The 25,919-nt window shown below is 48.5% G+C and overlaps 1 protein-coding gene across 50 annotated transcripts in view; it reads left to right on the top strand.

The window, feature by feature from the left end:
• The window catches only part of MADD (MAP kinase activating death domain), a 38,948-nt gene extending 14,156 nt beyond the window's left edge, over nucleotides 1-24,792 (top strand). For 2 of the 50 annotated variants that reach the window (XM_067749087.1, XM_067749076.1), the window contains exons 16-36: nucleotides 1,129-1,188; nucleotides 1,547-1,649; nucleotides 1,992-2,178; nucleotides 2,276-2,426; nucleotides 2,742-2,948; nucleotides 4,700-4,753; nucleotides 5,735-5,835; nucleotides 6,418-6,489; nucleotides 6,837-6,995; nucleotides 9,482-9,590; nucleotides 9,865-9,927; nucleotides 10,163-10,283; nucleotides 10,387-10,492; nucleotides 11,586-11,696; nucleotides 13,346-13,453; nucleotides 18,513-18,677; nucleotides 18,922-18,994; nucleotides 19,132-19,238; nucleotides 21,425-21,494; nucleotides 23,326-23,372; nucleotides 23,716-24,792. In XM_067749087.1, the coding sequence (XP_067605188.1) occupies nucleotides 1,129-1,188; nucleotides 1,547-1,649; nucleotides 1,992-2,178; nucleotides 2,276-2,426; nucleotides 2,742-2,948; nucleotides 4,700-4,753; nucleotides 5,735-5,835; nucleotides 6,418-6,489; nucleotides 6,837-6,995; nucleotides 9,482-9,590; nucleotides 9,865-9,927; nucleotides 10,163-10,283; nucleotides 10,387-10,492; nucleotides 11,586-11,696; nucleotides 13,346-13,453; nucleotides 18,513-18,677; nucleotides 18,922-18,994; nucleotides 19,132-19,238; nucleotides 21,425-21,494; nucleotides 23,326-23,372; nucleotides 23,716-23,820 (2,279 nt within the window). In that variant the 3' untranslated portion in view covers nucleotides 23,821-24,792. Of the gene's footprint in view, nucleotides 1-1,128; nucleotides 1,189-1,546; nucleotides 1,650-1,991; nucleotides 2,179-2,275; nucleotides 2,427-2,741; nucleotides 2,949-4,699; nucleotides 4,754-5,734; nucleotides 5,836-6,417; nucleotides 6,502-6,836; nucleotides 6,996-9,481; nucleotides 9,591-9,864; nucleotides 9,928-10,162; nucleotides 10,284-10,386; nucleotides 10,493-11,585; nucleotides 11,697-13,345; nucleotides 13,454-18,512; nucleotides 18,678-18,921; nucleotides 18,995-19,131; nucleotides 19,239-21,424; nucleotides 21,495-23,325; nucleotides 23,373-23,715 lie in introns of all 50 variants that reach the window. The other 48 variants (XM_067749096.1, XM_067749082.1, XM_067749093.1 and 45 more) reach the window with 28 other exon arrangements.
• Nucleotides 24,793-25,919: the final 1,127 nt, after the last annotated feature.

Raw genomic sequence — 25,919 nt, 5'->3', positions numbered from 1 at the left:
GGTTCTTCCTTTTTATAAATTTATTTATTTTGGTTATTTATTTTTGGCTGCGTTGGGTCTTCGTTGCTGTGCGTGGCTTTTTCTAGTTGTGGAGAGCAGGGGCTACTCTTTGTTGCGGCGGGTGGGCTTCTCACTGCGGTGGCTTCTCTTGTTGCAGAGCACGGACTCTAGGCACGCGGGCTTCAGTAGTTGTGGCTCACGGGCTCTAGAGCGCAGGCTCAGTAGTTGTGGCTCACGGGCTTAGTTGTTCCGTGGCATGTAGGATCTTCCCGGACCAGGCCTCGAACCCCTGTCCCCTGCATTGGCAGGCAGATTCTTAACCACTGCGCCACCAGGGAAGCCCTGAAGGGCTCTTCTGAATTTACTCTGACTTCTGTTTATTTATTCTGGATTTTGTGCTAAAATATTTAATCACAGAAGGAAGCACAATGAGAAGCAGCTTCATGTATTTTTTAACTGACCTCTCTTCCCAGTGTTAAAAGTGTCAGGAATCTAAAGAATGTTCTTTGGTGGGGATGGGAACGTAGGCTAGATGGGCAAAAGGACATCATAGCTAGAGGTGTAGGGAGCTAACCAGCCCTGTAGAGTGAGTCTACACAGGCTCAGTAGGTGAGGGATGGAAAGGTGTTAGCGTCACTGGCTTTCATTTGATATAGTTAAAGGGGAGAGCGATTGAAACGCTTTCATTGCATGCTGTTGCTTCACTTCATTTGCTGCACTCATCACTCCCATCCAGCTCCCATCCTCACCCCCACCCCCCTTCCCATGACAGCATCTACAAGTTGGGTCTCTTCCCTCTGCATACCTGCAGCCCCCCGGACCCCTGTGCTAGATGTTTCATGAAAACCCATGGTCCCCTTTCACGCATGTGCCTGTTTAGGACCTAAAGGCTCCTTGTGTTATTACCCTGCCTCTGGCTTTGAGAGGCCATAGCCTTAAGGATGGTCTTTCCTCGAGCCTCAGTCGTCTCGTGGCCACTTGGCTTCCAGCTCTGAGGTGCCTAAGAACTAAGGTTATGTGCACTAAGCTTTGGGAGGATGCTCAGATTATCTGACTTACAGCTCCGCTGAGGGGTACAGGGGTTGTGGTATCATGGTGCACCTACTAATTGTGTATTTTGTGTCCCAGTATTTGGGCTAAATACTCTAATGGAGATTGTTACTGAAGCCGGCCCCGGGAGTGGTGAAGGTGGGTCTTGCCCGTGAGCTATGCATGATCTTTTTTCCTAGCATCTCCTGTGCCTGCCTGAGGGCCATCCTCCTCATGGAGCAAGCGGCATCACTCGAGTGACCTGACTTGCCCCGTGCCCCGGGATGCCCACGCCTGCCCACGGGGTGCGCTGCTGGTGCATGTGGAGTGGCCTGAGTCTCCATGCCCACTTCCTCCACATTGCCATGGCTGCTTTCTACCTATGTGTGATGCCCCAGTGCTGCCCTCAGCCAGCCCTGCCAGGGAGTGGGTGTGGAACACGGCTACCCAGGGCTGTGCTGACACCAGCTACCTGACTACAGTTGTGATATCTCTCATTCTACCTTCCTGGCTGTAGGAAACAGGAGGGCCTTAGTGGACCAGAAGTCATCGGTCATTAAACACAGCCCAACAGTGAAAAGAGAGCCTCCGTCACCCCAGGGTCGATCCAGCAATTCTAGGTAATAAATGGCAGAGCTGTTGTAAAAGTTCTCAGATAGAGGTAGTGATCCTTGTACCAAACACTAGGGAGGGAAGCTCTCAGTGGGTAAATGAAATCCCTTCCCCTCCTGACGCAATCCCCATGCGGCAGGAATAGCTCATGGTGCTGAGCAGAGTGTACCAGCAGTGGTGGGCGCTCGGGCAAACCAGGCCGCCTGGAGAGGTAGGGTTGGCAGTGGACTTGGATATTTGGAGACGTGGCTTTGTGTTTTGCCCTTGGAGGCAAACATCTAACCTGGTGAAAGGGGGAGATGCTCTGCAAAGGAGCCAGTGACCACAGAAGTGGTATGTGGACCCTCCAGTGAGAACCAGCAGTTCCTGAAGGAGGTGGTGCACAGCGTGCTGGATGGCCAGGGAGTTGGCTGGCTCAACACGAAGAAGGTGCGACGGCTGCTGGAGAGCGAGCAGCTTAGAGTCTTTGTCCTGAGCAAGCTGAGCCGCACGGTGCAGTCAGAGGACGAGGCCCAGCAGGACATCATCCCAGATGTGGTCAGTGCTGGGGGTTGGGAGTTGGAATCAACTGGGAAGAGGGACATGGGCGCCAGAGGCAGTTGTCCCAACTCTTGCCCCTGGGTTATTGTTGCAGGAGATCGGTCGGAAGGTGTACAAGGGCATGTTAGACCTGCTCAAGTGCACGGTCCTCAGTCTGGAGCAGTCCTACGCCCACGCAGGTCTGGGTGGCATGGCCAGCATCTTTGCGCTTCTGGAGATCGCCCAGACCCACTACTATAGTAAAGGTAGGGATCGGACCAGCAAGGCAGCATGCTGTCCACGGCTCTCCCACTCTTCTCTGAAAGAATGAACTCGGCCCCTTGATGAGTTTCGCAGTGTCAAGCTGCTTCCTGTTAGGCTTTGGGATTTTATTTTCTAGTGCGTGTATGTATGTAGTGGGTGTTTTTCTGTCACGGAAAAGAACGATGTCAGCTTTTCTTTCCTTGCACTTCTTCCCTTCCACATCCTCCTCTATCCTTGCTTCTCCCACCTCATTCCCACACCTTGACTCTCACTCACTGTCCCTTTTGACCTCTTCCTATATTTGATCTTTTCCTCAGAACCAGACAAGCGGAAGAGAAGTCCAACAGAGAGCGTAAATACACCAATTGGCAAGGATCCTGGCCTGGCTTGGCGGGGGGACCCAAAGGCCATGGCACAGCTGAGAGTCCCCCAGCTGGGACCTCGGGCACCAAGTGCCTCAGGAAAGAGTCCCAAGGAACTGGACACCAGAAGTCTAAAGGAGGAGAACTTTGTAGCATCTATCGGTGTGTATTGTGTTGGGTGTGGCAGAGGAGTTCTGGCTTCTTAATGTCCCTCCCTCCTTTCAGTTCATCCAGAATCCCGCCTTTCTCTTCCCCATGCTTTGCTCTGTAGACAGGAAAATAGGTTTGTGTCCCTTTCTAATGGCATTTCTTTATACTTCTCTATCCCTTATGCTTCATTTACAGCCACCCTCACCTACATCTTAGAGGAAGAATGGCAGTTTTGCTTAGAGGGCCGAGCGAGGCTTAGTGCAGGAGTCTGAGCTGTACTCCCCGTCCCTCTCTTTTATTTGCATCTGGATTTCTTCACGTAATGGAGAGGCCACATGAGCTCCTGGAAGCTCTAAGGAAGTTCATAGATGCATCTTTGGGCTATAAAATTGTGACTGTCTGGGTCTCTAAAGCCAGTTTTCCCCCATCCAACCATTATGCTGCCCTCAAATTTGCTCCTTTGGGGCATGTCCGGCAACCCCATTTCCCTGGGTTCTGGACTTGGAGGTACAGAGTTCTGAGTCAGCTTTTCTTTAAACATGTCCTTACTGGACTTGATAAGACCTTGCTTACGTTTGGTGTTTCTCCGTTCCCACTAAGGCAGAGCCTTGGTGAGCTCTCTGGGTGTCACCTCTGTTTGACTCACTCCCTGCCTGACCTTGAGTCATCTAGATTGTGTCTTTTTCGGGTTCTAGGTCCCTGGGCAATGTGCTTCTAGCCGGTGCCTCTTTGCCACATCCATTAGCAGTTGCCTTTTGCTCCCATAAATGGTAATGAGGAACCAGTTTCCTTCTTAGGAGAGCTGTGTTTCTCTAACCAGCAAAATATTGTCCTAGAGGCGGTCAACCATGCTTTTCTCCTACCTGTTGTGATGTTCTAGAAAATGTACTGACCTGCCAGTCTGGAGGTCTGGAGTTTTAGTCCTGTATCTGCCCCCAACTAGGAAAGTGACTTTGGGCAAATCATTTCCCCTTTCAGGGTCTCTATCACCTCATCTGGAAAACAAGGAGATTGCACTAAGTAGACTCTAAAGTTCTTGCAGGAAGAGAATTGCTATGATCGGTACTCTCTCTTCTTAACCCCTGCTAAGATGCTCTTCTTGACCATTTAGTGTTCTCTGTCACCTCTACCAGAAGCCTTTTTCCCGATGACTGGCTAAGATGGGTCTCTTGGTAGGGCAGGCACTGATGCTGAGGGTAAGTTGGGGGGTTTTGGTAGCAACAAGAAGGGATGCTAACTGCCTACCTTGAGTGGCCTCTCTCCAATCCAGTGAATCAAACAGGTTTGTGCTCATGCTTCTGAAACCCTTTGGCTGCTTGAGGTAATCATCTGTCTTATCTGGAATCTTTAAAATTTGCTGTTGCCTAGCTCACTTGGCAGAGGGTGTGCTGTGGTGGAAGTTTAAACTGGTCCTGAGCTACCTGATCTTGAGCACGTGCTCCAGCCTCTTTGGGATCAGTTTCCTCCTGCCAGAATGAAGGAGCTTGATTAAAGGCTCTGCCAGCTCTAACATTCTGTGAGATTTTTACTGCCACATGGAGGTTAGGATAGGAATTTAGTTCTTGACCTGGGGGGAAGGCGTTAGATCTCTTGATTTTTTTTTAACCCCCCTCCCCCGCAATGAAGATCTCTTTTTATCTCTTGATTTGTAATCCTGTGCCTGAGACCGAATCATCTTGGGTGGGTGGGTTTCCATTTCGTCTGTCTGACCAGCCTCTGACTCTCTCTGTCTTTCTCTCCTGCTCACATTGCATCTGGGGTAGAATTGTGGAACAAGCACCAGGAAGTGAAAAAGCAAAAAGCTTTGGAAACACAGAGTAAGGAACAAATGCCCCCTCCTGTTCCCAAGTCTCCCATACCTGCCAACTCCCCAGGCCCAGTTGGGGCAGGCTCCGTTTGTCAGCCCCACCCCAAATTTGCTCTTGGGGGCGGGTATTTGGAATGAAAGCAGGTAGGTGGTATGTGACTCACAGGTATATGCTTGTAGGCTGCTTCTTGCCCCTCCCCTTGTAGTAATCAGGCAGTAATCAGGGCATCTCCTGTGTAAAATCCCTCAGAGCTTGGTTCTCTATTGCTTCCGAGTTGGTGGGGAGAACGTTTGCCTATTTCAGTGCCCCTCATTGGCTGATGTCTCCCTCACCCCATGAGAAGGCCTGTGGGCACAGTTGGCAGGGATGGTTGCTGTCCCTCCGTGTTGAGTCTGTAGCTTCCCAGCTCTCTCTGGTGGCTTGCCTAGGCACGCTTTCTTGCCTTCTGTCATTCTGTCCTTCTGCCATACCATTGTGGGCGGGCGGGAAATACGGGGGTGGTTTTCTAATGTCAAACACAGAAGCTGCAGGGTGGGGGTAGGCAGCGTCCGCTGAAACAGCTGGTGTTTTTTAATCTCACTGGGCTCTTCCTTTTCTAGCCCCTTTAGACATATTTGTTTGGGAAGCAGAGTGACCTGGGGACCCTTAAAGGGTCTTAGGCACGAGTGAAGCTCTCTGATTCTGAGTGCGGTGGAATGTGGTTCCGATGTTTGTTTGTGGAGCTTTTCTGCTTTAAGATGATTTGGTCAGAATTTTCTCAGGTTGAGAAAATGGCTGCAGAACCCTTTGAGACCAGGTTTAATTTTTCCTACTTGGTTCTTAAGGCATCTGGGGACTTCGTCCAGTGCGGCCTGAGTGGGTGGCAGTCCCTGGAAAGGTGACTGGGACATGCTGAACTGGTCTGGGGCCAGGCTGTGCTGCTGTCCCACTCCCTTCGCCAGCCTGCCCCTAGCCTCTTGTACTGAGTAACACAAGTCTTCCCCTACTCAGGGCCTGAAGTAATCAAACCCACCTTTGACCTTGGTGAGACAGAGGAGAAGAAGTCCCAAGTCAGCGCAGACAGTGGTGTGAGCCTGACGTCTGGTCCCCAGGTTTGTGACAGCCTTGTTGAGGATTGCGAGCATTAAAAATTTGCTATCTCAGAATACTTCTTTAAGATCAAAACTGAACAAAATCACAGCATTGAAACAACATGAATATCCAGTCATAGGGGAATGATGAAATAAGTGTAATATATCCATGTAATAGAATATTAGTATCCGCTAATGACTGTATTTTCAAAAATTTGGTGACATGGGAAAGTGTTTACAAAGCTATATACAGTGTGATTCAAATTTTATTTTTAAAACATACATAGAAAAGACAAAGGAAATATGCTAAAGACCTAACAGAGATTAACGTAGGTGGTAAGTTTATGGCTTATTTTTATTTCCTTATTCTTTCGTGTATTTTCTGTAGTGAGCATGTACTTCTTTAACATTCATTATTTTTCTCGCTCTGTAAGTCATATATATTTTATATTCAGGAAAAATGTTCATTTTTCATGACCTATCTAGGGATGACAATAGAAGGGTGGGGATGGAGAGAAGGAAGAAGATACAGTATTTCTTAGGGAAACTGAGACTAGATTGGACACCTCCCGAATGTGTCTGAGTCCGTGTGTCTTGTTTCAGAGGACTGATCCAGATTCTGTCCTTGGTGTGAGTCCAGCCGTTATGATCCGAAGCTCGAGTCAGGACTCCGAAGTTAGCACCGTGGTAGGGGAACACCACGCTGGCATCTTGGTGGGTGGGGTGTGGGTCCCCCTTTGGAGAAGGGGGCTGCTCTCTGCTTTGGGGGCTGTCCTTAGTCTCAGGTCAGGTTGGGTCTCTTGGTGGAGATGTCTACCTGTCACAGGTCTTTCTTTGTGGGATCAGACCCCGAGATTTCACCCAGGGCTTCTCCTCATCTTGTAAAGAAGGTACTTCCAGAGGCTGTCTGACACACCTTTGCAGTTGGATACTTTTTTTATGGTAGCAGAGAGCTCTAGCAGCTTGGCATTTCTGGGACACATCCTGGGGAATATCCCTTACCACCTTTTTTTCCTTTCCAGGTGAGTAATAGCTCTGGAGAGACCCTTGGAGCGGACAGTGACCTGAGCAGCAATGCAGGTGATGGACCAGGCGGTGAGGGCAGCACCCACTTGGCAGGCTCTAGAGGCACGTTGTCTGATAGTGAAATTGAAACCAACTCTGCCACCAGTGCCATCTTTGTAAGTTTGTTTACTAACAAAAGAAGACCATTTTTTTCAGTGGGATGGGGATGGGTTAGAAAAGGATGAAAAGTTAGGAGGCAATTAGAAGGAAAAGAGGAAGGAAGGAATGGATAACCTTCATATATTTGACTTTAAAGAAAATGTCTCTTAAGTTAGCTTTTTTCAGAGTCATTTGACTCCGTGATCTGGGGCTTTTAGAACCTTCTCCTGAATCATTGATGAGTTAGGCTTCCTGCCCAGTCAGATAAGGGCTTCGACTCCTATGTGGTAGTAACCCCCGTGTTTAAAATAAGCAAAGTGATGCCTTTATGGCAATGTCAGGGCAGTTGCAGCTCTCATTTTGTACCAGTCTACCTATTTTTATGGACTAGTCTAGTTTTATTCTGGTCACTGCTTTATTTATATAGCACCTTAAAATAGCATTTCATTTTAGTATATTCCTTCATTTCATGTAGTATGTTTGAAGCTTTCCTTCATTAATAAACATCTATTAAGTGATTTACTAAATGCCAGATTCTGTACTAAAGAAACAAGCATGATAAGGCATGATTCCCATTTTCAAGAAGTTTGCAATTCAGTATATTGCTACAACTAATCTCTTCTGCCAGGTGAGGGAAACAAAGCGTTAGGAAGAAAAGATCTTGCCCTAGGTTATACAATAAGCCAGTGATCAGTTGGAATTAAATGAATTCTTTTTAGTCCTTGCCTTTAGACCCACTGCCCTTCAGTGTATACAGGCCTCTTTAGGCAGCTTTAAGAGTTCTGATACACTCACCACTTGGTTAGGCAGAGTTGAGAATGGATATTCTCTACACGAACTCATAGGTTCTTCTCTTTGGTCTGTGGGGAGAATGGAAGACGAAATTGAAATGAAATAAATTATTTAACACTGGTGATCATTCCCACCGCCAGGGCCTTCTGTATACATGTTTCTAATAGAGCAAGTGACATCCCAAGGTGGAGGTAGGGGATAGGATTGAGAGTCAGCAGAGCCATTCAAGCTAATGGACCTTAACTCTCCCTGAGTCTAAACAGACCCTTTTAATTAAGAGTATTTTATTATTATTATTATTTTAATACATTTATTGATTTTATTTATTTATTTTTGGCTGAGTCGGGTCTTCATTGCTACGCGCGGGCTTCCTCTAGTTGCGGTGAGCAGGAGCTACTCTTGTTGCGGTGTACGGGCTTCTCATTGTGGTGGCTTCTCTTGTTGCAGAGCACGGGCTCTAGGCACGTGGGCTTCAGTAGTTGTGGCACACAGGCTCAGTAGTTGTGGCTCATGGGCTCTAGAATGCAGGCTCCACAGTTGTGGCGCATGGGTTTAGTTGCTCCACGGCATGTGGGATCCTCCCAGACCAGGGATTGAACCCGTGTCGCCTGCATCGGCAGGCGGATTCTCAACCACTGCGCCACCAGGGAAGCCCCAAGAGTATTTTAAATCCTCCTAGTGTGCTTCCATTTTGGAGGTTGAGATAGATGTTATGGAGTAGCAGTCTCGCAAGAAGCCATTCAGCTGTGTGCTACCTTTCCTGGCACCTTCCTGGGCCAAATTCTTACTTTTCCTGTACTTCTGGGCAAGGCTCTTTGTGCAGTTGTGTCGCTGAGAGCAGTTACCTAAATTTCTTGGCTCAAAAAGGGCTATTTTGGTAAGAAATTAGCTATCTTAGGGTGATATGGTTCATTGAGCAAAGTCTTGTGCTGTGAGCCAGGGAGCTGGCATTTGGACACACTAATTAGGTATTGCCTAGTGATAACCTTTGTTCAGTGGCTTCTCTGCTTATGCTGTTGCATGTGTTGTGAAGCAGGCATGAAAACTACCTCTCACCCAGCCGAAGATCTTTTTTGAATTAATAGAAAGTCTAATATTGCAGAAGTGGTAGATGAAGTTAGTGGTATTTCTATGTGGGAAGATATTTCTAAGAGATGGTGGAAGAGAAGACTTAACATTTATCAAATACCAACCATGTGCCAGGCACTAGTAAGTGATGTATATGTATTTTCTCATATTAAATGAGAATAGTCCTTTTGGGTAGGTATTATAACCTTTTACAGGTGAGGAAAATGACTCTCAGAGAAGCTAAGCGTTGTACCTAAGATCACACAGCTAGTAAGAGTCAGGGATCTGAACATTGCTCAGTCTAGACTTCAAACCCAGTGTTCTTTTCACGGCATCACGCTGCTACAGAGAATTTACCTAATTTTTTTTTTTTTTTGAAGAGGAAAGAGTCTTACAGAGACTAAAGGGTAAAGGTAAGTAGAAATGAAAACTTGCTTGCATGTTTTGGGAGGCAGTAACAGAAAGCAGGATTATCAGATTGACTTCTGATGGAGGCAAGCAGAGTAGCAAAGGCAGGGCTACTGGAATATATGTGACTAATGATGGTGCCTAGTGTGTGTGAGCCTCTTAATGAGCTGCTTGGTTTCCTTTGCCCCTATTCATTGTTCCCTCTGGCAGCTGACCTGTTGCCTCTTCCCTCTAGGGTAAAGCCCACAGCTTGAAGCCAAGTGTAAAGGAGAAGCTGGTGGGCAGCCCAGTTCGCTTTTCTGAAGATGTAAGCCAGCGAGTCTATCTCTACGAGGGACTCCTAGGTGAGAAATAGACTGCGAAGGCCACTTGCACTGGAAGGAAGCTGGACTCAGCCCGGGAAGAGGGTGGCACTGAACAAGTAGCTGCTTGGCTTTTTGCTGGTCTCAGTGCTGACGTTAGAGGACATTTTTATATCTGAAGCAAGCGACTTACTGGGGAAAAAACAGTGGGTGAAAACTAGAAGAGACTGAAGTTTGGTATTAACCAACAGCCTCTGTCTTTCTGTCTTCTTTTACTTTCTTGCTACCATGGTCCTTCCTGCTCACAAATCGGCAGGAAGGGACAAAGGATCGATGTGGGACCAGTTAGAGGATGCCGCTATGGAGACCTTTTCTATAAGTAACCACCTTTCTTTGTGTGCTGTTCATCCCTCCTCCTCGGGAGGGATTGGGCCTCACTTGGAGGCAGCTGGGGCTGGTGGCAGGAATGTTAGATCTGGGGTGAAGAGCCTCGTGTTTCCTTTGCCCTGGAATTTGTAATGACTTCCTTTTTTCTGGAATTTACTCTGTTTTAGTTCGGCAGCCATATTCTTTATATGTTATATAAGCCCCTAAAAAAACTCTCTTCCACACAGGCAAAGAGCGTTCTACTTTATGGGACCAAATGCAGTTCTGGGAAGATGCATTCTTAGATGCTGTGATGTTGGAGAGAGAAGGGATGGGTATGGACCAGGGTCCCCAGGAAATGATAGACAGGTATGAGGCTTAGAAACCCTTGGGAAAATGCAAATTCAGCCTCTTCCCAGTTAATTCTGTGTTCTCCCACCTGGGGGCTGACTTGTCCTGGTCTCCTGCTCAGGTACCTGTCCCTAGGAGAACATGACCGGAAGCGCCTAGAGGATGATGAAGATCGTTTGCTGGCCACGCTCTTGCACAACCTCATCTCCTACATGCTGCTGATGAAGGTAATGTCTATTTTGCTTACGCCCAGCTACTGCTGATAGTGGAGGGCAAGGCTTGTTCCTGTTGCCTAAATCTTGGGGCAGTTGGGAAGCAGTCAGAGCATCCTGCTGGGGCTCTCTTCTTCATTGAAAGTCTGAGGCCTCTCTGCAGCTCACACATGATTCATTTATCTGAAGCTGCCGGGCTGTTGTGCTAAGGAATGTTGTAAAGGTAATTGATGATTGCATGCCACTTGTTTATTCTGAATTTTAAATGGGCTTCCTTTGCTGAATAGTTTTAGGATGCCTGTAGAACTCCCTACAGAATACAGTGGAAAAAAGTTTTTTTTTTACATAGTAGGCTCTGCAACTTTAGAAAGAATGCCCAGAATTTACTTTTCAGCATTAGTCCTTTATCATATAGACTTTGCCATAGATGTAAAAAGAGCTACTCATTGAAAAAGCAATGGTAGGTTCTAGTTTGACTTGGTTATACTTGGTTTTTACAGCTGTGGGAGAACTGTGTTACCAAATAGAAGAGTCCTGTTCTGAAAGGGACTTGGTGGGTAGAAGAGAGTTGTTTTGAGAATGAGCTCCTGGGTTTCTCCTCCTCCTGTTCTCCCAGCCTCTCTAAATGTGAAGGGATTAGTTGATCAAATGCAGAGAATACCCTGCAGGCACTCTTGGTTTGTTTCCTTTTCTGTTTAAGGGTCTCTTGAACTCCAGGGGTACCAGTTAAACTCTGGTTGGGAAAGGGTGGTGATCTTTAACCCTAAGATGGTGTCTTGGTGACAACTGAGTGAAGAACATTGCTACTCTTAAGTCTTACTATCTAAGAATCACACTCTGAGGAGCCCCAGGGGTTTTTAGAGGTGAATGTTATGGTATTGGTTGGGGGGTTAGGGAGGATGTGTCCCCGTGAGTCCCCGTCCACTTAAACCAGAACTTCTCTAAGAGCCACTTTTCTGCAGAAGCCACCTGGAGACAGAACCAGGGTTTTTCTCCTCAGACTGTTGGCAGAACACACAGTTGAATGTTTTATCCTCAGTGATGTGGTCTTTTAGAATTCTACTTTTCTCAGGAGGAAAGATATTAAGATCCTGTTTTGGCTTTTCAGGTAAATAAGAATGATATCCGGAAGAAGGTGAGGCGCCTGATGGGAAAGTCGCATATTGGGCTTGTGTACAGCCAGCAAATCAACGAAGTGCTTGACCAGCTGGCAAACCTGGTGAGCACACCTGGGCCGTCCTTTAGGCTCCCTTGCATTGCGCTAGTCAGCCTCGCAGGCGTGGGCCTCATGGCCTAAGGCAGAGGCTTCCGCGTAGGTCATTTCTTGGCTCATATGTTTTCAAAATCCCTAGTTCTGAAAATAGGGCTTTGACTCTAGATGAGGCTTTTGCCCTTCTGTTCTGTGATAGGATTCTCTGCACTAAAACCATCCCCGTGCAGCCATTTCAACGTTTGTGTGGTCTGTGGACCCCTGTGGATCCACAAGGTGAATACTGTTTTCATGATAATACTAAAATGTTGTTTGCCTTTTTTACTGGGTTGACATTTGCACTAAGGGTGCAAATGCAATGGTGGGTAAAACCACTAGTGCCTGAACACGGTGAAGATGGTGGCACCAAACCGTACTGGTGTCCCCACCTCCACACACTCTCAGTTAAAAACAAAACAAAAAGCCAGTTTCACTTGTGAATGTCCTTGATGATGCAGTTAAAATCATCAGTTTTATTCAATCTGATCAGTGATTATACATCTTCTTAGTATTCTATGTGACAAAATGAGAAATATACATAAAGCATATTGCTGCAAATGAAAATATGATTGTTTCGAGGAAAGGGAATTTGTGACGATTTGAATTCCAAGGTGAACTGACAGCTTTGCAGCCAGTCATGGGACATCATTTTTACTTGAAAGAATGACTAACATTACTGTTATTTGGAGTTGGGTATTTGGCAAACTTCTTGTGCATGAAGCTTCCCAATATTTAAAGACTTTTCCAGTGAGATTGATGATGAATGTGATTTTTTGATATTGTGTAATGAAATGCATCAACATTTGGAAGAGCTGCATAACTGGGCGAACCAGTATTTTCCAGATGACTGATGTGTGATGTTACAAATTCAACTGTGGATAAAAGATCCACTCCAAGTGTAACGCAGACAAATGGATTTTAATGTAACAAAGGACAAAGTGTTCATTGATGTGTTTTCAGATTACACACTGCTACTAACTTTAAGAAACTTCTTGAGGTTCTGGTATAGCATCAAAGAAGAATGTGCATATTTATCTGGAAAGCCTAGTAAAATACTCCTCCCTTTTCCAGATACGTATCTGTGAGGTCAGATTTTCTTTAATATACCTCAACCAAAGCAACTTGTCACAGCAGATTGAATGTAGAAGCAGATATGAGAATACAGCTATTTTTCATTAAGCCAAACATTAAAGAGATTTGCAAAAAATGTAAAATAGTGCCACTCACCACATTTTTTTTGTTGTTCTGGAAGATACGATGATTTAAAAAGTATATGTTATTTATGTTATCATGTAATGGATTTATTAATGAATTATTAATTCCTTTTAAATGAATTAATAAACATTTAAATTTTTTCAGTTTTAATTTCTAGTGTGGTAAATACCTATAAGTAAAACTTACAAAGACATAAGTTCTTGGGGCGTCATCAATAAAGTTAAAATGGATAGGAGTCCTGAGACCAGGAAGTTTGAGAACACATCCATGGCGGCCAGTGGCCAGCAGATGGCGCCGCTCTAAGGAAGCTGATAAGAATTGAATTGCTGAATGAGGGATTCTTGGCCCAGAGGGCCGTGGGAGAGGGATGTTTGGCTGTCCCTAAAGGATCTCTCTTTCCTCAGAATGGACGAGATCTCTCTATCCGGTCCAGTGGCAGCCGGCACATGAAGAAGCAGACATTTGTGGTACATGCGGGGACAGACACAAATGGAGATATCTTTTTCATGGAGGTAGGTGCTGGTTCATGCTAGGGGCCCAAAGCAATATTTGAGAGTCACAGGGAACTCCTAGAACTGATGCCAGAATATTTTTCCCACTTATCTCATTCATCTTCATGATCCATTTATCATTAAATTGTTAGGCTCTTATGCAAATAAATTAATATAATAGATGATTCCCTATCTTTTCTTTTATTTTTTAATTTTAATTTATTTTTGGCTGTGTTGGGTCTTCGTTGCTGCGCGCGGGCTTTCTCTAGTTGCAGTGAGTGGGGTCTATTCTTTGTTGCTGTGTGCAGGCTTCTCATTGCCGTGGCTTCTCTTGTTGTGGCTCGCGGGCTCTAGAGCGCAGGCTCAGTAGTTATGGCTCACGGGCTTAGTTGCTCCGCGGCATGTGGGATCTTCCCAGACCAGGGCTCAAACCCGTGTCTCCTGCATTGGCAGGTGGATTCTTAACCACTGTGCTACCAGGGAAGTCCATCCCTATCATTTCTTTTATATATAGATTGCATAGATGACATAGTCACATTGTCCATAAGTCAGAACAACATAGAATGGTATACACTGGCAAGTCTTGCTCTCATTCTTATCCCCTTCCACTCAGTTTCCCATCCACCTCACCCCTTCCTCTTGGAGGTAACCACTTTTATTTATAACCACTTTGTATCTTCCAGTGGTTTTCTATGCAGACACAATAAAATATGAGCTTAAGTTCTTATTTTTCTACTCTTTTACCTAAAGGTAGCACATAATATCTACTGATCTGTACCTTTTTTTTTTTCATTAAACTTAGCCTGGAGATCTTCTGTATCACTACAAAAAGAGCTTTCTCCTTCTTTTTACAGCTGTATAGTGTTCCGCCGTGTGACTGTACCATAGTTTATATACCCAGTCAGCATTTACGTACCCTTGATTTTCTTCCAAATTCTTGCTGTTGCCAGTAGCGCGACTCCGGGTGATGCTGTGCCTGCTTCATTTCCCACATGTACAGGTTTATCCAGGAATTTCCACAAGTGGAATTGCTGGGTCAAAGGGAAAATGCCTTTATAATTATGGTTGATATGACTCCAAAGTATCTCTTAACATATAATAGTTTCTCTCCCACGTTGCCATTTATTTTGTTGAAGAAATGTGCCCTATTACATTTTAGATTTTTTGCTGATTGCATCTCCTTAGTGTTGTTTAACATGTTTCTCTATCACTTGTATTTGTACAAGCTAGTAATTCAATCTAGAGATTTGGTCAGTTTCAGATTCAGGATTTTGGCAAGAAGAGGTGGTGCTGTATACTTCCTGTCGCCTCATATGGTTGGCTCTGTCCTAGTGATCAACGGGTTCACATGTGGGCAACCTGACCTATCCACTGCAAACTTCCTCATTAGTTTTCTGATTTAGCTTATGGTATTTTTTTTTAATATTTATTTATTTATTTGGCTGCTCCCGGTCTTTGTTGAGGCATGTGGGATCTTCGCTGAGGCATGCGGGATCTTAGTTGCAACATGTGGGATCTAGTTCCCTGATCAGGGATCAAACCCGGGCCCCCTGCATTGGGAGCACAGAGTCTTAACCACTGGACCACAAGGAAAGTCCCTAGCTTATGGTATTTTTCACCATGCAGGATTTTTTAAATTAATTAAAATTAATCGTGTAGTTAAATTAATCAGTCATTTCTTTTGTGGCTTCTGGATTTTGAGTCATAGTTAGAAAAACCCTTTCTTAATCCAGTATTGTAAAGGAAATTGGCCATGTTTTCTTCATTTCTGTGTTTTTAATTCTCAAATGGATCTCTTTCTAAGTAATTTTAGGGACCAAGTACTGCTCCTCTATAAAGTAGTGAAATTAGCTAATATTCTGCTGCCTTTTGGCTTAGTTGAATTTGATTTTCACATTCACAGCTTTTTGAAGTGGTAGTTTGTCAAACGTAGGGTGGGATTTCTGCTCAGAAACATACATGATGATGTAGCTGAGAAGGGAGTCATTTTCATGTCACCTTGAAGCGTTAGACTTTGGCTAGGTGCCTATCAGAACTGAGGGCTACTTAGGGCATCTGCACCACAGTAAATTTCTCCAGAGGATTCCTTGAAGTATAGGATTCTCTCTCACCACTGTTACAGGGAGCCTCATACAAGGGCCCTGGAGCATGGGGTGGGTCCATCATCTCATAGATGCTCCCCCTTGTACTGCAAAGCAAGGGTACCTTGCTCATTCCATCAGTGCCTGGCTACCGTGATGCTATCAGATTTAGCTGTTCTCAGCACAGCCTACTGGTTGCATGAGTAATTGGATAGCAATTTGCAAAGACTTAAAAAAATCATCTTTATTGCCTTTTATTTTAATTACAAAAGTAATAGAGTATATGCCATAAAAGTTTCAAACCATATAGAAGTAAAAATAAAGTAAAAAGTAAAAATTTTCCTTTACTTCCTTCCCGTGCCATGTCTCAGAGGTAACCACCGTTAAAGAATTTGGTATGAATCCTTTCAGATTTAAAAAAGTGCATATTTGTATAAATATAGCTTATATGGAATTTTGTTTCAGTGTTTATAAAAGTGATATCAAACTACAAATATTGTTAATAATTTGGCTTTTTTCACTTAATGTATCACAGGCATACCTATAATATGTCTACATATTATAGAAATCTGTCTCTATTGTTTTTAATGGATGCTTAACCATGAGGTGTTATATGGAAGTGTCATTATTTAACTGGTCCCTCCCACTTTTTTTTTTAAACAACGCTTCACTGACTATCCTTGAACATAAATCCTTGCACACTCCCTTGAGAATTTCTATAGGATAGGTTCTTAGTGTGAAATTTCTGGGTCAAGCTTATATACATTTACGGTTTTGATAGATTTTGCCAAATTGCCTTCCCAAAGACTATGCCAGTTTACACCTCTACCAGCAGCAGAGGCAGGTATGACACATTGTTACCATCGTCTCTCTAGCCTAGAAATCATATGTTCTTCTAAACACCTGTCCCTCTCCTTTCCATCGTGTTCTTAGAGGGTTATGGAAAGTGGAGTGGTATTCTCCATTTTCCACATGGAGAGAACCACAGAGTTCAACTGGGGCTAGAATCCAAGTTTCTAATTCCTACTCAGCTACGTTGGCCCTCTTCTTCCTAAAGCTTTTGAGCCCCAGTAAAGTCTTAGATGGTAGATTAAAACTGGTAATTTTGTATATTCCTCATTCATGCACCTAATTTTTATGGGGCGCATATCATAGCCAGGCACTCGTTTGCTGGGTTTGGGGTTATATCAGTGAATAAGGGAGACATAGTTTCTGTTGTCCTAACAGGGTTGACAAGCCATTGGGGAAGTCAGATAATTAAACACCCAGTGTCATAAAATATAATGAGCATTGCGAGATGTTCAGGGGGCAGGTGTTATGGGAATACATAGCAGAGGGTCTGGGAGTCGTGGGCGACCTTCAGAAGTGACCTTTGAGCTTAGACTTGAAGAAGAGTAGGACTTGATGGCTGGAGTCGGGGAGGGGAAGTGTGTTCCAGGGGTATTTGGGGTAGAATGGTGGGACTTGATGGAAGGAGTCTTGCATCACTCCTTCATTTCTGGCCTGGGCAGCGGGGGGAGACGGTGATGCCATTTACTGAAATAGGGAACTTAGAAGGAGGAGCTGCCCAGGAGGAGATGTGGAGTTCAGATTTGGACATGATGAGTTTGAAGTGCTGCCAGTGAAACATCCAGATAGAGAGAGGTCAGGACTCAGGAAGACAGGTCTCATGTGGAGAAAGATGTGAGAATCATCAATGTGGTCATAATAATTATTGTTATATTTCTTATATCATAGTTGTATTGTTGTTATAGCAGCTAACTCCAGGGTACATTCTATGTGCCAGGCTTTATTCTAAGAATTCTTTTAAACATTTATTTAATTAACTAATTTATTTATTTTTTGGTTGGCATTGGGTCTTCGTTGCTGCGTGCAGGCTTTCTCTAGTTGCGGCGAGCGGGGGCTACTCTTCATTGCAGTGTGCGTGCTTCTCATTGCAGTGGCTTCTCTTGTGGAGCACGGGGCTGTAGGTGCACGGGCTTCAGTACTTGTGGCATGGGGGTTCAGTAGTTGTGGTTTGCGGGCTCTAGAGCTCAGGCTCAGTAGTTGTGGTGCACGGGCTTAGTTGCTCCACGGCATGTGGGATCTTCTCGGACCAGGGTTCGAACCCATGTCCCTTGCATTGGCAGGTGGATTCTTAACCACTGCACCACCAGGGAAGTCCGATTCTAAGAATTTTATGCACATTAACTTATTTAATCTTCACAGTAACTCCATGAAGTTATTACTATCCCCATCTTACACACGAGGAAATATAGACAGAGATTAACTTGCTTAAGGTGACACAGCTAAGTAAGGAGACAGCCTTAAATCTAAATCCAGGTAGTCTGATCTTAGACCTGTGCTCTTACCCATCGTGCTATAATGTCTCCACCATAACTGAAGGCATACGAACAGGTATGTCCACCTGAGGGAGAATGTTGAGCAAGAAGAGGACGTGGAGAACTTTGCCTTTTAGTTTATATCATCCTGTGTAGTATAATTTTTTTTTTTTTGCAATAAGCAATGTCCGTGTGTCACTTGTGTAATTAACTTTTGAAAAGATTTAGGCAGAACTAGAGCCGAGCCAGGATTAGAAAATGTGTTGGTTCCATTTTTTTTCTCCTTGGTTAAGTCTGCCCTAATCCCCTGCCTTTGTGCTTGTCCATAGCGATGATTCCTAAGGTTGTAAGGTGGAGGCATAAGATATCCTCTGCGTACTTAAGTCCAGAACACGCAAGAAGTAATGAACACTGACTGAAGTGAAGTGAGCCTCCTTCCTTGCCCACAAGTTCCTTTCAACGGCTCCTCCTCTGTCGGTAAACCTACTAGTGGACAATGTGTCCAGCAGTTCAGTGTTTGTGTCTCCACGTAAGAGAGACTGAGCATAAGACAGAAAACCTGACCTTGGGGATGCTCCTAGGACCAGTTGTCCCATCTTTCCCCGTGGGGAGCAGCGTGCAGTGTGGCCTGGGGTGGGAAGAGACCAGGGCCACCGACTGCCCCGTGTGCCTCTGCAGGTGTGTGACGACTGCGTGGTGCTGCGTAGTAACATCGGGACAGTGTACGAGCGCTGGTGGTATGAGAAGCTCATCAACATGACCTACTGTCCCAAGACCAAGGTGCTATGCTTGTGGCGTAGAAACGGCTCTGAGACCCAGCTCAACAAATTCTATACTAAGAAGGTACCCGTGAACTCGGTGTGCGTTGGGGGTTGGGCGTTGAGGGAAAGTGCGGAGCTCCTGCAGGGAAGTTAACGTTCAGAATCCACGCTGGAGCCCCACTTTGGCCTCTGGCTGTGGCGCGGAACACGTAAAGCTGTCTCTGAGGTCCTGGCATCGGCCCAGGCCTCCAGCAGCCATTCTAGAGTAGAGGGTGGGGAGCCTGGAGAGCTTGTACGACAGGACAGCTCTCCCCACTGTGCCGCAGTGTCGGGAGCTGTACTACTGCGTGAAGGACAGCATGGAGCGTGCTGCCGCCCGACAGCAGAGCATCAAACCTGGTGAGCGGAGGACGGCTCCCTGGGCGCGTGCCTTCTGTTGGTTTTCATCCGTCCTGAGCGGTGGAGGCCTGATGAGGAGGTCAGGCGGCGGGACTCCCCACCTTCCAGTTAGCTGACGACCTCCTCCCTCGCCACAGGGCCGGAGCTGGGTGGCGAGTTCCCTGTGCAGGACATGAAGACTGGCGAGGGTGGCTTGCTGCAGGTCACCCTAGAAGGGATCAATCTCAAGTTCATGCACAACCAGGTAGGTGCAAGTGGCAGCATGAGGCTTCCCAGCCCCGGTGTTCCATCTGCAGTAGGATCAGTGTCCAGGTCCCCAGTGCTTCCCCAGTGAGCGTGAGAGAGGCCTCCGGGGCTAGTGAGAGAATTGGAGCAGCTGGATCGGAGAGAACAATCGGAGGGGAGGGCGCAGTGACACTGGCAACCACCCGGAAGGTGCGGCAGGGAGCCTGTGCCGGGGAGGAGGGGAGAGAGAGGGAGCCATGGTGGCCCGGCTGCCCCTGCCCATTAGACTCAGCACAGTGTGAGTGGGAGCGTCTCACCTGGCCCTTCTTTGCACAGTGTCCGCCTTCCCTTATCCCAGGGTGTGCTTTTGCTTGGTGGTTTTGCTTTGAGAGTCTATACCGGCTGATCCCCTCGCGTGTTTCTGGTGCGCGTGAAGCGCGGCACGTGCGTGTGTGTGTGTGTGTGTGTGTGTGTGTGTGTGGCTGGCTTGTGTCTGTCCCATCTGGAGTGTGTGTGTTTATTTGCCTTTTTTTTCCTGCCGATTCTTCTTCCTATTCTCTTCCTTCCTCTGAACGTCCCCACTCTGTCCCCAGCTCCACAGGCCCCACTCCCCTTCTTTTGACTGGGGAGCCCTTCAGGACCCATCTTGCCCTCATTGTGACCCCACCGTAGGAGCTGACTGTTGTTTCTCTTGGTTCTAACACAGCATTACTTTTTCTCTCAGTGGACATTCCTTAAGCTAATCCCTTTCTGAGGCCAGCGCGTCATCCCAGGTCCGCTCCCTGTCCTGAGTCTTCACACAAGTGCCTTCCCTCCCCCTCCCCTGATGTCCTGGTTCGTCTCCTTGAGGCCCTGAGCCAGATGCGACCACGGCCCCTGGCCAGGCAGCAGACACTCAGGGGCGGTGAACATCTGGACTCTGGGGCTTCCTCCTACCACTTGCCATTTTAGTTCTCCTTCTTTCAGGAATCCAGCTGGGCAACTTGGTGTGATGGGAGACAGCTGCCCAGGCTTCCTGGCAGTATACTTGCAGTAGTATATTTACGATTAGTCACAGTGATACATTAAATAGTATACTTAATAAGACCTTAGGGTCCACCCAAAGAGGGGTTGACTTAAGGACTTTTCTAGACCATGAAGGTGCCAGCACTTCTCGGGGACCAGGCTTCTGACTGCACTTTAGGGCTGTGGCCTCCCCTGATGCCTCACCTTCTGAAGAAGAGATCTCATTAAATGAAACCCAGATGCCCTCTTCCCGCTTGGTACACCCCCTTTGGACTGACCTACCGTCTAACCGTTACAAAGTATGTACAAGTTGGTCTGTAGTTTAAGGCTTTGCCCCAGAAGAGAGATCCTGAAGAGAGAGAGAAAGTCAAACCCTGACTGATGATGAGATAATGGCCTTGGGGTCTGTCTTCTACCACATAACAGTCAGCTGGAGTTGAGGAAGCATTGGACCCCCGGTGGAGTTCTGCAGTGTGGGGTAACAGATGGGAAAAGCATGGTCTCTGGAGTCAGGACGTACTTGGATTTGGAGCCCAGCTTCGTCATCCATGGGCAAATAAACCTCCTGATCCACAGTGTCCTCATCTGTAAAACGAGGGTGATACTATATCCTGCGCCACGTAGACGTAAGGACAAACAAGTAGTATTTGTAGAACTCCTAGCAGGTGCTCACAAGTGGTTGCTGTTAGTACTACCAATCACCACATACTCTTGGGAGAGCCTGAATCCTGTTTCAAGGAAGATGCCAACACCTCCCTCCCAAGGACAGTCTGAGGGGAGCTTTGCGCCCGTGCCAGCCCTCTGCGCCGGAGGAGGATGCATGGAAGGGTAGAGAGCTGATGGGCTGAGGGGGGGCCCCTGGGGCACAGTGTCCTACAAGCACTGCCCTGGGCAGAGGGTGTGGGCAGGCAGCCCAGGCCAGCAGAGGGGCCTTTGCGTTGGCTTTGACGGTTAAAACTAACACCTTCCTTTCTCTCCCATGCTTTCTCCTCCGGCCAGGAGCGGAAGGTACATGCCCTTTCTGCCGTCTTCGCTTCTTAGCGCTTTTGAGTTGTGTGTGTGTGTATTCTTCCATCCTCCCTGTGGGAAATAGGTTTTCTGTGTGGGTGGGGCTATAGCTGGGAGAGTGGGCTTTGCGGGGCAGTGGGGGAGCCTCTGGGCCTTACCCCTTCCCTCCCTCCCTCCCTCCCTCTCTTGCAGGTTTTCATAGAGCTGAATCACATTAAAAAGTGCAATACAGTTCGAGGCGTCTTTGTCCTGGAGGAATTTGGTAATTACACTATTTTGCTCTTAGGTCTGGACTCACATGGCAGTAACTCAAACCTCGGAGCTCCAGAGGAGGGACTAGAGACAGAGAAGAAGAGCCTCTGCAGAGAGGTCAGGAGAAGCAGGAGTGATAGGGAGGAAGAGGGAGTCCTGACCTGAGAGAAGGGAGGAGAAGGGAAAGCTAGTTGGTCGGTGGCTGCCTGAGAGTGGCCCGAAGAGCAGTGGCTTAGACGCCGGGCTTAGAGATGAGCGCTGGTAGTGAAGAGGCTCCTCGAAGCAGCGCCACCTTCCCTTGTTTGGCCAGCTGGTGGGGCAGAGCAGACGAGCCATTCCCTAGCTCTGCTGTGTTCATGTCGCCTGCCTCGGTCCCTCTAGCAGCCCAGTGCTCTGTCCAGCCACCCTGGGGCCACGCCAGGGTCCATCGAGCCTCTGGGCTGCAGGAGGGCGTGCAGCGGTGCAGGCAGGCTCACTCTAGGGGGCAGGCGAGCCTAGTGGCCTCAGAGGCAGAGGGCAGTGGTAGCTGGAAGCCGGGAGCTAGGCTCCCCCCCCAGCCAAGCGCTGACTGAGTGGTGTCTGGGTTCTCACCCCGGGGCTTTGAGTTCCTGCTGTGTTTGTGCTTCATTCTTTCGTGCCCCTCATCGCTGCTATGAAAACCTTCGTTCTCCAGCAGGTAAAGTGACCTCGCCGTGCTGCCTCTCCCCAGGCCCCTGCCTTGGGCCCTGCGGTGGGTGGGCAGGCTCCCTTCGCCCAAGCCAGCTGCTCGCATCACCAACTTGTCTCCTCCCTTCTCTCCCCACCCTCTTCCTTCCCAACCTCGTCCACCCTCGCGCTGGCTCATTGGTTCCGAGTTTTCTCCCGTGTGCTCCTTTCTCTCTCCTGCCAGAGAGACGTTTGGGGGAGTCTTCCAACTCAGGAGAAGGACCTGGGCTCATTGCTCTACCTTTGATGAGTTTATTCCCTGTTAACCCTGGGGCCCCCTGAATTCTACCTCCCAGGGTCAGAAGAAGGTGTGGCCAACTCTCACCCTACCTTTTCTGGCCCCCAGGGGATGCCATGCCCCTGCTCCCCGTCTCCAGGGGCCATGATGATGGCTGAGGCTGGGGGACCTTACTCCTTCCTCTGGCCAAGCAGAACCCCTGCATGGCTGGGGCCGGGGTGACTCTTAGGCTCGCATTCCGGGCTGTGGACACGTGTGTATTTTGCCTGACGCTCCCTGTCACCTCCCTCCCCGGGTGCTGTACTCACCTGTCTCTTCTGCTCGGTGTGTCTGCTCCAGAGCCCTCTGACGCTCTCCCTCACACAGGCAGGCCTGGGCCTCTCCTGCCATCAGGGAAGGAAACTTCCGAGTCTGGTGGGTTTAGTATCATGCCATTTCTTCATCCAGCCTCAGGACCCTCAGTGCAGGGGCTGGGAGTACAGGGAACGTGTTTAACTTGACCAGAGCATGGGGCTGGCGACAGGGGTGAGTTCTCGGGTGTCTCAGCAAGGTGAGGCACAGGCTAGAGGCAGTGCTTCCCTCCCAGCCAAAACCTGGGAATGTCAGCTGTGGTCCTCGGGCCCTGGATGGTAGCAGCGACCAGGCTGGTGAGAGACTAGCCTGCTCCTGTGCTGGGGCTCTCAAAGTCGGTAGAGTCGTGGCCATGGAGCCAGGAGCCACTGCAGACCTCAGATGTCAGGCTGAGGAGTCGGGACCAGTGTCCTCTCACCCGGCCGGGGCTGAGTGAGGCCCACAGGGGAAGGGGACCCTGGTGCCGGGCGCTGCCGCCTGGGGGAGTGTGGCGCTATTGCTCTTAGTTTTGAACCTTCTGTTTTGTCTCTTGCCCGTCCGGTTTTAGTTCCTGAAATTAAAGAAGTGGTGAGCCACAAGTACAAGACACCAATGGTGAGTGTGCCGACAGGCCAGTCTGCGAAGGGCTCCCGGGGGCGTGCCAGCAGGCGTGGGGTGGGCTTCTGAGAGCACAGGGCGAGGGGCAGTTACGAATGGTTGAGAAGAGAATTTAGTCTAGATGCCAGGGATGCAGCTGGAGCTGAAGCAGGTCTTCAGCCTGGGAGAGGCACACATGCTGACCCCCTCCCACGGGCCAGCTCTGGGGCCTCGCTTGGGGCTCTTTAGTCTGGAGGCCTGAGCCCAGAGTTAGGGCAGGAGTTTCCCAGTTGGCAGATCTCCACGTGTGAAGACGTAGGAATCTGCGTGACGTTGATCTGGCTGGTTTTCTCTCCTCCAGGCCCACGAGATCTGCTACTCTGTGTTGTGTCTCTTCTCATATGTGGCTGCTGTCCGTAGCAGTGAGGAAGATCTCAGAACCCCACCCCGGCCCGTCTCTAGCTGATGGAGAGGGGTTAAGGCTGCCCCAGCCCAGGGGCCGTCCCTTGCCTCTCGCTGTTCCCAAGTGCACCGTGCTGCTGTGACTGCGAAGTGGGTGATGCGTGTGTGTTCTCTGCAAGCCCCCTCGCTGAGGCTCAGATGGGTCCCAGTTCTGTGTGTCTCGGTGTCTTAGTGTGTCTCACAGGGCTGAGCTAGTCTCTTCCAGCTTCTTCCTCTCCACCCCCAAAAGACCATCCTCCTGTCCCCTCGGGGCTCAAAAGTACGTGTGTGTCTGTCTGTTGGGCCAATGGCTTCTAAGAACTCGGAGTACAGGCAAGTGCGAGCCCGCTGTTACGTGTCATTGAGACATTTGTGTTGTAGTTTCTCATCCTTGACATTATAACCTTCCAGAGCAGGACTTGGGCTCTCCGTCCTCTGTGATCCGGCACCACTGGGTGCCTGGAGCAGTCCCACTGTGGGGAGTTGAGGGAAGCTTGAGGCTTGTCCCCCCAGACGAGGGGTGGGTGGGGAAAGGAACGGGGGAGTCAAGGGGCAGCAGAGCGAGTGGCAACCTCCCTGCTTCCTTAGTTCCTCCCTGGAACTTCCAGGCAGTTCCCAAGCTGGCAGCGACTGCCCACGGGCACAGACCTGGCTGCTGCTACCACGGTCTCCACCACTGCAGTGGGGCTGCACTGACCGGCTGCTGTTTGCTGAGCAGCAGTTCCCTTGTGGTCTGCCTGGCCTTCGGCAGGGGAGAGCAAAACGACTGGGGCTGGGAGAGTCCCAGGGACCACAGGCTGCCACGCCCAGGAACCTGGTGGTGTGGGGAGAGGCCGAGTTCAGTATCCACCTCTGTGTCTGCGGGTAGCATCACAGCACTGGCTGCCAGAGGGAGCGAGAGCCTGGGAGTGGGCACGAGATGACTGTAAATATTTCAGCTCCACATTATTTATAGAAAATGTACAGATGTGTGAATGTGAAATAAAGGTCCTTAACTAACTCCCCTTGGGCTCCTGGCTGCCATGCGTTAAATGACGCCTCCTCTTGGGCTGAGGAAGGCTGACCCTGGACTCGAAAAAGGCACCTTTGGCCTGAAGGAATCAGGGAGGTGAGCTCATGCCCATCCAATCTGGTGTGCTGAAGGCCCCGCTTCCCACCCCTCTGGCCCAGTGGCGCTCACCAGCTTCCTGTGCTCTCAGAGAGGCCCCATGGGAGGGGCCTTCCCAGGGCCCCATCAGAGGGTTGCTGTGCTATGAGTTGGTCGCTAGAGGGAGCAGCCAAACAGGGCTTGACACCTAAGCAGAGATTCATTTAGTAGTAAAGGAAAAACCAAGGCCCGGGCTCTCAGCTCCCGGTGCCCCTTACACGTGTGCTCCAGAGAGGTTTTGTGACTCGGCCAGAGCCTCCCACGGGGCCTGGAGCCCAGGGCTCTGGGCTCTTGGCCAGGAGTGTCTTGGTTTGGGTAGGACTCCGAGAAGCAACCTTGGACCAGCCTTCATGGAACTTCTTTCTATGCCATGGAGAAACCACTCCCTGGGCAGGAAGGACCCTTTTCACTCTATCAGGGCACCTCTGAGAGCTGCTGGCTTCCTCCTCCCAAAAGCAAACTGGTGATGGGATTTTGGCACCCCACGGGGGAAGGAAGAGCAGAGTCGGGCCCTGGCCCCTACACCTTCCTGGTTCCCAGTGCCTTGTCTAGACAGGATCACTCTTCCTGTGCGATATGGGTGTGAATGGGCAGTGGGCTTTTTGCCCACCGGGACCCCAAAGCAGCTGATCACTTTCACTCCAGGCCCTTACGGGCACAGAACCACACTGATACTAGCACTGCCCCCCATCCAGGCTGCTGTGACCATGGGTCACCAGGACAAAGACGGGAGAGCCTGGGGATTCTGGCTCTTTTGCTAATAATACACTTTCCTCTGTCACAGCTCCTCAGTTTCCTCATTTGAAGGTGGGGAGGACTGAGGTTCCTTCTAGTATTAATGTTTTATGAACTTAGGATCCCACAATGGTCCTCATTTAATTCATCTAGGAGAAAGAATACCTGCCTTCAGTTTGCTCTCAAGATCAAGTAAATTTTCCCGTGCTTTTTCTGAAAACAAGCATCTTGGACAAGAAGAG

The sequence above is a fragment of the Pseudorca crassidens genome, chromosome 9 (assembly GCF_039906515.1).
Source record: "Pseudorca crassidens isolate mPseCra1 chromosome 9, mPseCra1.hap1, whole genome shotgun sequence".
NCBI classification, from domain to species: domain Eukaryota; kingdom Metazoa; phylum Chordata; class Mammalia; order Artiodactyla; family Delphinidae; genus Pseudorca; species Pseudorca crassidens.
The sequence above is the reverse complement of the archived record's forward strand: the minus strand, read 5'-3'. Positions and strand labels throughout refer to the sequence as shown.